This window comes from Eublepharis macularius, chromosome 1 (assembly GCF_028583425.1).
Source record: "Eublepharis macularius isolate TG4126 chromosome 1, MPM_Emac_v1.0, whole genome shotgun sequence".
NCBI lineage: Eukaryota > Metazoa > Chordata > Lepidosauria > Squamata > Eublepharidae > Eublepharis > Eublepharis macularius.
This window is the reverse complement of record NC_072790.1, coordinates 32325306-32339138: the sequence shown is the minus strand read 5'-3', so window position 1 is coordinate 32339138 and position 13833 is coordinate 32325306. Positions and strand designations below refer to the sequence as shown.

Sequence of the window (13833 nt, the reverse complement as noted above, 5' to 3'; positions counted from 1 at the left end):
TTCACATCCCAGCCATTTAACCACTAATGTAAGAAAATAACTCAATAAATAAAGGAAACGTAAAGCAGCAGTAATAAAACCCACCATCACTGTTTTGGAAACAGCAACCAGTAAAATCAGAAGTATAGAGCTGTCATAAAAACGGATGGAAAAGCAAACAGAATGAAAGTGGTGAGGGAGGAGGGTAAGGAGATAAAGTTTGATTAAAAGCCTGAGTGAACAAAACATTTTGGCTTGGCATCTAAAAGCCAGTAGTGTGAGCTCTGGATGAGCTTCATGGGAGTGGACAGACCAGAGGCAGATCTTCACCCATCTCCAGTGGCCACATTGAGTCAGTTCCATGAGCAGAGCAGGGCTTGAGATTGGTCCTCGGTGTGAGGGGAGGGGCTCCTTCCGTTTCCATGACCACAAGCTGTTTGCGTTTCACCCAGAAACCGGTCCACAGATCTTTCAGCACAGGGCTGATGTCATCCCTGTATCCCATCCCAGCAAGCAACTTGGCCTTCTTGGACCCAGGCCTCAGTCTACCCCTAAGTTATATAAAGGAGATACAGGCAACATAGTAAGGCTTCTTGGACCATCAGTTTGGATTCAGGTTACGCAGCTTTGTTTCTTTTAGGGAAACAGGCAGGTGAATGCACTAGAGGGCCAGACATGTTACATGTTTCTTCCCAAGGTCCCTGCTCTGCCAGTCTCTGCCTCCCAGTCAAGCACCCTCATCCTCTGGGGAGACGGAGACAGCGTTTGTCACGGGCCCTTGCCTGCTCAGCTGCTTCCCTTTCATCTTCCAAACTCCCACAGGCTTCAAAGGGAGGAGGGGCAAGTGCCAGTGTATGCCTCATTGGAGGAGTAATGCATGGGGTAGCAAAAGGGGTTTTGAAACGGGTTGAAAAGCAGATTTCACAGAGCTAGTATAATTTATTATTTATGGAACAAAATTTGTGGGTCGTGTAGCAGGATGGGACCCTTAGTGTTATTTTGTATTGTTGGCTTTAGGATAAGTTGTTCAAGAAAAAGAGTGTTTGCTCACCTGACAGGGGGCTTCCTTTTTTTTTAAGCAAACAAGTATTTTACAATTTGTATGTGGGAAAAAATCCTGATGTTTAATCTGAAAGAAATTGGTTATTAGTCCTAATAGGTCCTAGTAAATAAATATAAGCAACCAGGGGAGACAGAGAGACAAATATAAGCAACCAGGGGAGACAGAGACAAATATAAGCAACCAGTTCCTCAGCCTTGAACTGAAAATTCTATAGACTGTGAATGTGAAACCCCCACAGAAGAAACAAAATCTCAGATTGCTAATTCTAGGAGCTCATTGGGAAATTCATCACTGCATTTGTTGGGAAATCAATATTTATTGATTTGTCACTCAGCAGAGAAGTTGTTTTAGAGATTAAAGAGATTAAACTACTACTTTGTTTGGCCCAATATGATTTGCATAAGTATGCTGTGGTTTGGAAAGACATACTAAAACAGGAAAAAACTCCAGTTGGCAGGGAGTGCAGTTGTGTTAAAAAGCAACCCATCTGATTCCATTTCAAATTATTTTCATACTTTCTTATGGAAAGGTGCTACTTTGGAAACTCAGTGTAAGATGTTGGAGATGGCAATATATATTTTCATTAGGGTCTTTAATGTTTGAATTAGCTGTTAAGGTCTTTGAAATTTGCAAATCCATTCATATTTCATAAAGGATGCAACAAGAAAGTCTGTGGACAAAACACAGTAAAAATCAAATCTCTAATTCTGAATCTGACTCTCATGTGGATAGAAAAACCCAGAGAATGGGGCCAAGTTCAGATAGTGGGTATTCTTCTGTAGACCTGGGAGACCCCCAGATTTGCGGGGAAACCAACAAAAAATGGAAGGGGGGGTTGAAATCCCCCCTGAAGAGTTGTCTGCACTTACACTGACAACATAAATAAGTGTCCCCTTCAGGGTCACTGTGGGGTGGGCAAAGAGCAGGGGTGGGAGTTGCCATTGTCTGAGACAGGTGGAGGGGAGTGTGAGAGGAAGTAAGAGCCACAACTGCCGCATGTACCAGGCAGGCGGGTGAGGGAGAAGAGAGCCAAAGCCACGGCAGCATGAGTCAGGCAGGAGGAGGAGGCGGTGCTATGGCAGCTGGGGGGAAGGTGGAGCTGGAGCCGTCTTGCCATGTGTGCCAGGCAGCCAGTGGCAGCTCTTCAGGTGGGCTGGAGAATGGGCAGCTCAGTGAAGGAGCTGAATGGGATTTAAAAAAGATGGGATTCTTCTCCCGACGTGAGGGTCATGGATCTCTTGCTTGTCAGATCATAATCTGATCCCAATGGGGGATAAAAAAGGTTTAATAAAACTTTTTAAAATCGCTGAAGCTGATTGAAATTTTTAAATTGAAGTTTTAGTGTGAGTGGTCTGAGACAGGGAGGCCAGTTCATCTGCATATCCATTGAACAGGAGAACGTGAACAACTGTATCATGATAATGTCTTACACAAAGGATATTTTGGAATCGAAGATGTAGCTCGTTAGGGATAAATCAAGCATTAAAAAACAAGTGTGGTTCTGAAAAGATGGCAGATTGTAAAATAAGGCTGTAAGTGTACCGAATGGAATATCCATCCGCAGAACAAAGTGCGGAAGTATTAATGACCCAAATGAAGATGCTCCATACAGAGGAATTGGTGGCATCCAAGGTGACATCTTACATATTTCCTGAGCTGGAATCCTTCACTAAAGCAAATCTGATTTAAACTGGCTCGCTGCTTGTACAGTGAATGATTCATTAGAGAATGCAAGTCAGCAGAAGAATGTGGTAGGAAGTTGGCAAGCTGTTGAGGAGTGGGCAGATTCTATAAAGAAAAAACTTCTTTAAGACAGTGTCTGGAAGCTGTGGTTGACTAAGGAAGAATATGGTGAAGCTGAATCTTGGTAAGATGGAGAAGATGCTGGTTGGGAAAACTGAAATTACGGAGGGAGTTGTGCTACCCACCTTGAATGAAATTACGGAGGGAGTTGTGCTACCCACCTTGAATGATGTGGCTGTATCACTTAAGAGCTTGGGAGTGCGGTCAGATCCAAATCTTTTGCTGGTGAAGCAAAAAGTGCCCTTTTCCAACTTCATATGGCACGTAAACTGTCCCCTTTTTTATACTCAACCAATGTGGCCACAGTAATCCCTGCTGCTCTAATCTCAAGCCTGAACTACCATAACCCACTGTGCATAGCTCTGCTTTTGAAGATAGTGTGGAAGCTACAATTGGTGCAGAACACAACGGTTACATAACAACATAAGAAGAGCCCTCCAGCACCAATCCCTGGACACTCGTAAGAACGAGCCTGCTGGATCAGACCAGTGGTCCATCCAGTCCAGCACCCTGTTTCACACAGTGGCCGACCAGTCACCCTAGAGGGCCAACAGATAGGGCAGAGGAGGCCAAACCTTTCCCCTGATGTAGCCTCCTAGCAGTGGGTCTCAGAGGTTTACTACCTGTGAATAGTTACTAGCCCTGTTACCAGCCAGGGCTAGTAACCATTGATGGATTTACCCTGCATGAATCTGTATAATCCCCTTTTAAAGCCATCTGTATTTGTGGCCCTCACTGCCTCCACTGGCAGTGAATTCCACAATTTAATTACTCCTTGAGTAAAGAAGTATTTATTTTTGTCTGTCCTGTACCAATTGCCCATCAACTTCACTGGGAGACCCCTGAGTTGTAGTATTATGGGAGAGGGAGAATAGCCTTTTTGAGATAGAGTGGCCAGGTACAGTGTTGACACGGGTACATTCTGAAACACCATGCTGAGTATAAGATTGTTACATTGGCTCCCAGTTTGCTTCTATGTTCAATTTGAGGTACAAAAAAGAGAAAATCGATACAGATGAATGGGTCCCATCACCTAAAATCCTTCATGGCCTGAGATCTCCTGTCTGTAGGACTGTCTCCACCCATATGTGCCCACAAGGCATCTTCAAGTCTCAGACCAGGAATTATTAGTCATTTCTCAACTTAGATCAGTGAAAAATGTTTGGGCTTCAGCTTTCTTGGCTGCTCCTGTGCTATGTAGTTGGTTTTCCAAGGATGCGAGTAAGGCTCTGACCCGCGTAGACTTCAGGCTTTGTAAAGTGGAGCATTTCCAGTGTTGTTTTTGATGGTCCATGAATGGATGTTGTTTGGCTTCCTTTTCTTTATATTTCTGTTCATGAGAGTTTGTTTTTAAATTGACTGTAAGCCTCTTTGAGCCCTGGTGATCAGGAGAAAAGCAGAATATAAATGTTTGAAATTAATAGAAAGAGCGCTAAGTTGCAAATCAAGCTGGAGTCATTTGGGTTCTTTCTAAATTTGAAGGTGTGGCAGCCCATGATCTGCAGGAAAAAAGGTCCTCCATGGAGACCCAATGGCCATCTTAGAAATGGGGAACACATTTTGCTGTGTTTTTGTAGGAAATATCTTTTAGTCCCTGGAGTAGACAATTTTGAGATTCCCCAATCTAGATGATGCCCCTGTTTGGCCCCCAGTAACAAAGAAGGGTCTGTAAAGCTTATCAAATGGCAGGATTTCCAGGAGGCCGACAGTAAAACAACAGATTGAAAAGTGACATACATGCACCCCAAATTATAGACCATTTAGCTGCCTTGATGTGTCTTCCAAGATAGATAACAGGAGTATGTCTCATCCCAAACTTCAGAATTCATAAAACCCATTCATTTCAACAAGAGAGACTGAAGCATACCCTTCACTTTCATATTGAATGGAATGGGACTTAGAGATGTGCAGCTCTGAATGGCTCGTGCTCAAGGTTTTTACACTGGGCCAGAATGTACAACATAGCAGTCCTGTGCACCTTTCCTTAAGGGAATTCAGCCATACGTGGCTACATTCATGAGCAGAGCCAGGGCTTTTTTCCTGGGAAAAAAGGTGGTGGAGCTCAGTGGGTTGCCAGCAGAGGGGGCAACTCTTGGCGGAAGGTGGTGCCCCTGGCACCACATGCGTGTGCGCAAAGTGTGTGCATGCTCCCAGGACCGCACAATGACATCACTTTGGGTCAGCTGGAACAAGGGGCGAGTTTTTTAAAGTTTAAATCGCCCTCGGAGAAAATTGTCACATGGCTGGTGGCCCCACCCCCTGATCTCCAGACAGAGGGGAGTTTAGATTGCCCTCCGTGCCAGCGGTGTGGAGGGCAATCTAAACTCCCCTCTGTCTGGAGATCAGGGGGTGGGGCCACCAGCCATGTGACCATTTTCAAGAGGTTCTGGAACTCCATTCCCCCGCGTTCCAGCTGAAAAAAAGCCCTGAGCAGAGCTCTGATGAAAGAGAATGGACACTCGTACAGATACTTACAGGACTGCCCCACTACTCCAAAGGATTCCTTCTTCCGTTCCTCCTGAAATGGACTTGCAAGGCAGAAGAGGTTGTTAGGGCTGGTCCGCCGCTGCCGCGACACATTCTGTCATTTGCCCCTGAGAGTTGCATCAAAAATGGAAAGAGTAGTCCCCAGTTTTACATAATCCGTTCCTTTGTTCTTTATTCTTAGTTAATTAGTAATGTTTTAATTCTACTCCAAATATATAGCCATATTGTTTTATCATCAAAGGGAAGAATTGTCATTTTTTTTGGTAATTGTTTCAAAATGGAAATGTTTCCATCATAAGGTATTTGAGAATATCACACAACTGTATTAAATGTAATAAAGTTCCCTGTCTCTAGAGGTTCCCCCCCCCCTTTGTGTTGTTACTTTAGAAGATGAAAAAACATTTTTCTTCAATAGAAAACCAGCATCATCCTTGCTCATTTGAGGCCATTTCTGGTAGCATACTGATAGTCATTCATATCTAAATGCAATAGTCACTTTGAAATGCAAATTGTTAAAGAAAAATAGCATATGGTAGAGGTAAGTACTTTTTTTTTTTCAAATCATCTACACTTTAGGGATGTGAGCAGAGCAGAAATTATTCTTTGGAAGGAATCTTGGGCTTTTGACACATTGAAGCTTGAACTAATCAAGGCTTCTCAGCTAGCCCATATGCATATCCATATCAAGGCCTCAGCGCTGAGAACACGCGGATTAGCATAGTAATTTAACTGCCCCCCGCTAATCAACTAAAGCAAGCAGATGATGCGTGCATGATACATTTGTAAAGGCGCTCTTTCGGAACCCCAAATACGCCAGGTAGTTGACCGTGTATTTTATGTTAATTCTAATGAAGGGAGAAAGTGAGACAGATGCTGAAGTGCTGCTGGCCTTCGCATGTAAGGTTTTGACATGACGAGAACCACTTCACAATGAGATCTCTCTTGTGAGATGCGGAATCCCATTAAGTGGCCAATTCATGCTCTGGCTGACCAGTCTGTTATGCTCCAAGTAGAATTTCGGTGGCAGAGAGATGTTTTTTTTAAAAGTGTTGCATAAATAGGTTTTTTGAAAAATCCTGATCGTAGGGGAGCTCGCTTCCAAAAGAAGTTGCTTTGTGATGGATGTAGGAGACAAACAGCAGATGCCATTAATAAGTAACTTTGGTATGGTTATAATAATAATGCTGGTCTTTTCACCCAGGTGGATGTATCAGTCACACACATAATGTAAAGCTGAAAATAAAGTGTAAATGTTATCTAATTGCATGTTCTAGCCCAAGATTTTTTCTAGTTCAGGGTCAACAGATGATTTTGGTGTGTGAGATTAATTGATCTTCCTACATAGAAGAGAAAATTGATACAGATGAGTAAGTCCTGTCACCTGTTTTCTTGTGATCCCTTTGCAACTTATAATGGCTACTATTAATTGATCCACCCGTCGTCCAGTTTTCACTGTGGTGGGCTGCAGAAGGATCAGTAGGATTCCCGCCCCCAGTCCCGCACTCTTTAGGGCTTAGCAAGCTTGACAAATGGAGCAAAATTCCTCTGATACCTCTTCCCACTGTAGACCCTTTATGTTCTGAAGGGCCCCTTCATTCTCAGATGAGGTTTTTCAGGGGGCAAATACTCTACAAGGAAGAAGAAAGGTAGCAAAAATCCCCTTTGCAAACTTGCTAAGTTTGCAGAACAATTGGATCAAATCCTGTGTTGTTTGGAGACTGGCTTTAGCAAAGGCAATATTAGTAGGTTTGAAAAATGCATACCCTGGCTTATCTCCTTAGACTCTAAACAGCTAATAAAGTAATGACAAGTTGCAAACACATTTCATCCACAAGATGAAAACACAACCAGATCTGCTGCTTGTTTAACCAGTGGACACTTCTGAGACTTCTTCAAAGGCACCCCCATTATACACTGTGTTGCAGTAGTCCAGTCTGGATGTTAGGATAGTGTAGACCAGCATGACTAGGTAAGAGATCATCTTATGAGAAAGTGCTCTTAGCAAAAGCAGCAAGCTGTTATCCATCAACAACTCTTAACTTGATCTACCAAAGAAAGCTTAACACCATCAAGGTCTGGTAGATCAACACCAGCCCAATACTCTGCCTTCCCAACCAGCATCACCTCCATCTTTGTCTGAAATAAGTTTCAGTCTATTTACCCTCAATCACTTGACCACAGCCTCAGGATTCTGGCCCAGGACCTTCACAGCTGCTTCCAGAGGCTTGAATAGTGATATATAAAGCTGGGTGTCATCCGCATATTGGTGACAACCCATTCTGAAGCTCTGGATGATCTTGGCCAAAGGTTTAACATGTTGATTAAAGAACATTGGGGATAAAATGGACTCTCGTGGCATGCCACACATCAGGTCCCAAGTAGCTGATTCTGTCTCTTCCACAGAAAGTCTGTTTCCTGTTAGCAAGGAAAGAACCAATTGAGGGCTGTCTTTTTATTTTATCTTGAACACTGATTGCAGTAGATCCACCAGAATATCATGGTTGACTGTATCAGATCTAACAGTATCAGTATTGACAAACTGCCCTTAGCTAGACTGTAGCAAGAGATTGGCCGTTTTCACACGTGCCTCAGGAGATCGCGCAAACTCACAGTATGAAGCGTATTCCTAGCACGATCTCCCGGCACGATCTCCTTTAATGGCCCAGTGACGTTAGAAAAAGGGGCATTAAACAGGATTGTGCTAGGGACGCTTTCATGCCGTAAGTTTTGCGCGATCTTCCAGGCACGTGGCCATGTGAAAACGGCCATTATCAACCGAATTGTAGCCAGAGATCTTCAACCAAAGCCACTAAAGATGTTTCAGTCCCAAAGCATGACCTAAAGCCAGTTTGAAATGGGTCCAGGGGAGATGCTCCATCCAGAGAGTCTTTGCCCCGACGTGCTCCATCATTTTGCCCAGGAGCACATCCCTCATATCCAAAGATAGCTTCTTAAGAAGAGATCTAATCACAGTTTCTTTCAGCTGTGAAGGAAACAATATTTGTAAGAGGGACATAATCTTCTCCAGGGGAGTTTCTTTCCCTACACGATTTCAGTAGCCAGGATATGCAGGGATCCAGTTTGCAAGAAGTGGCCTTCACAACCCCAAACACTCCATCAACATCAGTCACGAACCCGAACCTGAAATTATCCATAGAACACTGGCAAGAGGTTAACAATATGTGGAGAACTTTCTCACTGGAAGAGAGAGAAGGCAGCATGGTATAGCCCAATCTCCCCAGATCTCAAAAGCTAAGCAAGGTCAGTACTTGGTTGGGGGGACCACCAAGGAAAACTGCAGAGGAAGGCAATGGCAAACCACTTCTGCTTCTCACTTGCCTAGAAAGCCGTTTGCCTGGGTCGCCATAAGTTGGTTGTGACTTGATGGCACATGTGTACATACAGTCTTACAGGAAAGGAACTACTCAGAGTTACGTAATGAATCTTACCACGGTACTTATATGGGTTTGCTCTGTGTGAAGAAAGGTGATATGAAAACATTTTAATAATTTTTTTTTAAGTGGGAAGAGCAACGGCTGATTCTCTGTCAGGGATATTCATCCTAATGGGTTTGATCCAGACTACATTTTCCATTGGGAGAACAGCACTTTCCTGCCTCTTCTCTCTCACTGCAGCCAACTGATCTCCACAAAACGCTGCCCCTGTGGGTGGGGAACCCACAGGGAGGATACGAAGGGGGTATGAAGAGGGAAGGAGGGAATCAGTGGAAATTGCCAATTTAGTTAGATCCAATCCTCTGTCTCCTGTTGAGACTTAATAATGGAAGCGCAGATTATTGTCATTATGTATTGGGAGATTAATTCTTTGCACTCTCTGCGAAGAGATCTAACTGTGAATTTATTTCCTACTTTCAGTAACGTTCCATCTTTTCTTTTCAGGAAACGTGACTACTAGCACCTCTGTGTCACAGATGACAAGTGGCATCAGTCTTGTGTCCTTCAACAGTCGTCCTGATGGGATGCATCAGAGGTCCTACTCAGTTTCCAGCGCTGACCAGTGGAGTGAAGTGACCGTCATTGCAAACTCAGGCATCAGTAGTGGTAAGAGGCCGTGGTAGATTTCCCCCCCATATTTTTAGTTAACAAATGTAATGTTAATAAGGCCAGGTATCAGAGAGAAATGAGAATCATGGCGAAACGCTGCATTTTCAAAAACGTGTTTGGAAAATTTCTTATATTTGCACCCCGAGGAAAGATGCAATTGTTGCTTCTTTGGGGATTTTGCTTAATGCACAGTAGGCTTTTTATGTGTTTGAGAAAAGGCAGTGTAGAAATAAAATGTGAGATTCAGAGAGGGAGGCTTACGCATATGAAGATCATTTCGGGGGGTGGGGAAAATCAAGCTAATCAAGCTCCCAAGTTTGGGCAAGAATTTAGGATGTAGATACTTGACAGCCCTTATTATGCTCCAACCAATAATCTGTCTCTTTTCATCCCTACCAACCAAGCAAAAATGCATTTCTTTTTTACCCATAAACTCACATGCCTTTCTGCGTCTTCCAGCTAAAGTCCTTCTGCCATGTGATGAAATCATGGGGGCAGCCTTTGTCTACATCTGCAGCCCACCATTTCTAGAAATCTTAGGGATGTATTAATTTTTCAAAAACTTATATTAAAAACAAAATATCACTTACTGTTGTGGGTGGGCATGTGCAGAGCTCAAAAATGGACAGAGGGGTAGGACACGTGGAGGTCCATGTGGCCCGATGAGGAGGTGGTGTGCCCAAATTATGCAGGAAGATCCTGTTGTGTGCCCTGCATCTCCCTGCCTTGGGGAGGTGGGGGCAATCCATGTGCTACCCATGCAGAGTTTGATGATTCTGAAGAGGTAACAACGGTTGTTTGTTTAATATAATGCTATATTGATTTTGCTAACAACCTGAAAGCAGTTTCCAAATATAACATTTCATATAAATTAAAAATAAACTAAATAAATAACCATTGTATGCATGTGGGGAAGGTGCCTAAGTAGCAAGCACTGTCAAAGTTGCAAATGAATTAAACAGGAGGACAGAAGAGTCACGCGCACTACAGCTTGAAGACGTGTCCTACAGAATCATCACACCATGTGCCCTGATACCGTTGGTGAAGTGATAGAAGAATAGTTCCCGGAAAGGAGAATATCTACAGGGATCATTTCATATAAAAAGAGCTGGAGGAACTCATTAGCATAGCTCATTAGCATATGCCACACCTCTTGCCATCACCAGAAATGTGTCATTAGCATAACTGATTTGCATATGCCACACCCCCTGGCATCACCTATTCTGGCTGTGTTGGACCCAATCCTGGCCATTCAGGGCCGAAATTGGGCCCAAAATGGCAAAAGGGGGCTGAAAATGGCCAAAAGGGGGCCCAAAATGGTCAGGATCAGGCTGCTGCTGAGTAGGAGAGTGATCCACCACCCATCAGAAGCCAATCTGGGCCATTTTGGCCCCAATCCAGGCCGAAACAGGCCCAAAATGGCCGAGAGTCAGGTGGGTGGGGCCACCTGTCATGTGACCTCTTTGGGGAACTACCGGAACTACGTTTCTGCGCGTTCCCCTTTGAAATGAGCCCTGACTATCTACAACTTTTGGAAGCCAAATATTCAATTAAGCAAAAGCTAGTATCAGTATCAGTCTGAATCAAGAAAAAACTCAGTGGCAGAAGACATGCTTTGCAGATAGCAGAATCAAACCCTGGGTGCAAGGGCTGGGAAAGAATCCTGCCCTTGGAGATCTGAAGAGCTGCTTTTAGTCTGAGTAGGTGGTATTAGACTCTATGACCCTCACAGTAACAGTGTATAAGGGAGTTCATAGGCTCACCCTTAGGGAGTGGAGAAGGGAAATGGGAAGGGAGTAGAGCAGCTGCGTATATTTCTTGGCTCAATTTGTTCCTCAGAATTGTCGGAGGATATTTGCCTCCCTCAGTTCTCTCTCTGTTCTTTGAAGAAAGGATAGGATTCTTATTCTGTGAACCGAGGCAGATCATGAGAGGGAGGGCAGGAAGGGTTACATCACTGCTTGGTTCTCATGGCCCTTCTTACATGCCCAGGGTAATGCCAATTGCCTCCTTGGGGTCAGGTAGCAATTTTCCCCAGGCCAGTATGGCTAGGGATCTTGACAGTGTTTTGCCATCTTCTAGGAATGGAGCAAGGGTCACTGAGTGTGTGTGGGGGCGGGGAGGGAAGGGGAGGTAGTTGTGAATTTCCTGTACTGTGCAGGGAGTTGGACTAGATGACCTTGGAGGTATCTTCCAACCCTATGATTCTGTGATTGGATAAAAATGCAATAGATTATTATGGAGGGAATGCCAGAACAGTATTTTAAGAAGAGTCCAGCTGTGTAAGACCCATCAAGCAGCATGTTTACCAGATGGCCAACCTGATGCCCCCAGAAAGATTTCAAACAGAGCACAAAGGCTAAATGCTCCCCTGTTGCCCCTTGCCCCAATCAGTAATTCTGGATGGGGGAAAGGTTAGTCACTACCAGTACTCCAGCCATGTTAGGAACATGCTTCTATTCTGCAGGACAGCAAAACTGCCCAGCTGCCTTCATAACTTCCTCTCACCATTCTGGGCCCAATGCATCAAAAGACACCCAAATTTCTTGAAGGATTGTGGTGATGTTTGGTACTAGGGTGCTTCCTTACTTAAGGAGCAGAGATGGAGCAGAGTCAGAAAAATACAGAAGGAAACAGGATGCCTCCAACTCAGATTCTGATTTTTCCTTGTCTGGTTCTCACATTCTGTCCCCACCATTGTGGCAGAAGCCAAATGTAGAGGTGTAATCCTCCACCTGCCAGGTCAGCAGGAGAACCTTTGGATTCAGTCCCCTCTCCCCAGCTCCTCAGGAAGAAGGATCATACCATCATCTTCCCACTTGCCTGCCCATGTGTCCTCCTAGTCCATACTGGGACAGCTGAGGAGAACACATCCCAAATGACTGAAGAGTCCTGGGGCTGTTCATAGGTTTCCTGCCTGTGCTATGCCTCTAGTACTCCAAAACCCATCTGGACTCTCTTTTGCAGCACTCAGCTCCATTTTCTAATAGCTCTGATATCCTCAAGATGGGCGAGGGAATGAGATGTTCCATTGATTTGGGAGAAGCTCTGCTCATTCTGTAATGACTTAGTCTCCAGATTGAACAATCCTTTATCTCAAACGATCCTTTATTTTTTTAATATGAGCTTTCTAATTTTATAATACAAATATTTTATAATACAAATTATAATTTTATAATATATTTTATAAAATGTTATAATACAAATATATCATGGTAGAGAAGCTTAATTCAGCCTGGGTACCAGTGATCCCTAACTATGGGATCCTGGAAGTGTTCATCCATGACAATTAACAACAAAAAATTCTCCAGTATTTTCAACTATTCACAGACACTGGACTGGGGAGATGAAGATGTTTGTCTTTGTGGCAATGAGGGGCCGTTCTTTGTTGATTCCTTGAGTTCCATTCTGCAACATTCTTTGGAATCAGCTAAGATCATTGGCGTGTATCAACAGGAGTAGAAGGAGTAGAAATTACAAGCAGGACAAACAGAATGAAGCTGGTAGGATGCACTCATCCCTGCTGAGAAAGAGGTCTATTGTTCCTTATAAAATTCTAATTTCTTGGGCAAAATTTGAGTCTGGTAGCACCTTAAAGACCAACAAGATTTCCAGGGTATAAGTTTTCAAGAGTCAAAGCTCCCTTCGTCAGATACTGGAATGCAGGTATCTGACAAAAGGAGCTTTGAGTCTTGAAAGCTTCTACCTTGGCAATCTTGCTGGTCTTTAAGGTGCCAAACAAGGACCAAACGGTCTGCAGAAACCTGATGGATAATAACAATAATGCAATTTTAATGAAAAATGCCAACGCAATAAGTGCAAAAAGTTCAAGGTAAGTCTTCCAATGTATATACTCCAAACATACTAGGGACTATCCGTCTACACGCAAGTAGCCCCAAAACAGCATTTTAACCAGCATTGCTAAGTTTCTTCCTAAGTCCTGGTTAAAATGCTGTTTTGTGAAGATGATGCATAGAGGAATGGCTTGATAAAGCAATACACCACAAAACGGGCTGTTTTAATTGCTAGCGCACCCATTGCCAACAGCCTGGGAGCTTCTTTATCGACCTTCTGGCTCCCGTCGGACCCTCTTCGCCCTTCATTGGCAGGTTTGCCTGCAAGAAAGAAGAAACAACTCGTTGGAATTGTGCACTTTAAAAGATGAACTTTGTATTTATATGCATGCTATTATACATGTGTTGTATGGACTATATTCCATGCATTGGGGCTACTTGCGTGTAGACGGATAGTCCCTAGTATGTTTGGAGTATATACATTGGAAGACTTACCTTGAACTTTTTGCACTTATTGCATTGCCACTTTAATTAAAATTGCATTATTATCATTATCCATCAAGTTTCTGAAGACCGTTTTGGTCCTTGTTTGGCAATATTTTGTTTGAAACCTGTCCCTACTTGTTTGTGAGGTCTTTAAGGT

At 43.6% G+C, this 13833-nt stretch overlaps 1 protein-coding gene across 3 annotated transcripts in view; it reads left to right on the top strand.

Moving 5' to 3' along the window:
• The window catches only part of AGAP1 (ArfGAP with GTPase domain, ankyrin repeat and PH domain 1), a 411275-nt gene that overhangs the window by 233333 nt on the left and 164109 nt on the right, over positions 1-13833 (top strand). For all 3 annotated transcript variants that reach the window (XM_054974599.1, XM_054974592.1, XM_054974609.1), the window contains one exon: positions 9232-9393. In XM_054974599.1, coding sequence (XP_054830574.1) covers positions 9232-9393 — 162 coding nt within the window. The remainder of the gene's footprint in view (positions 1-9231; positions 9394-13833) is intronic.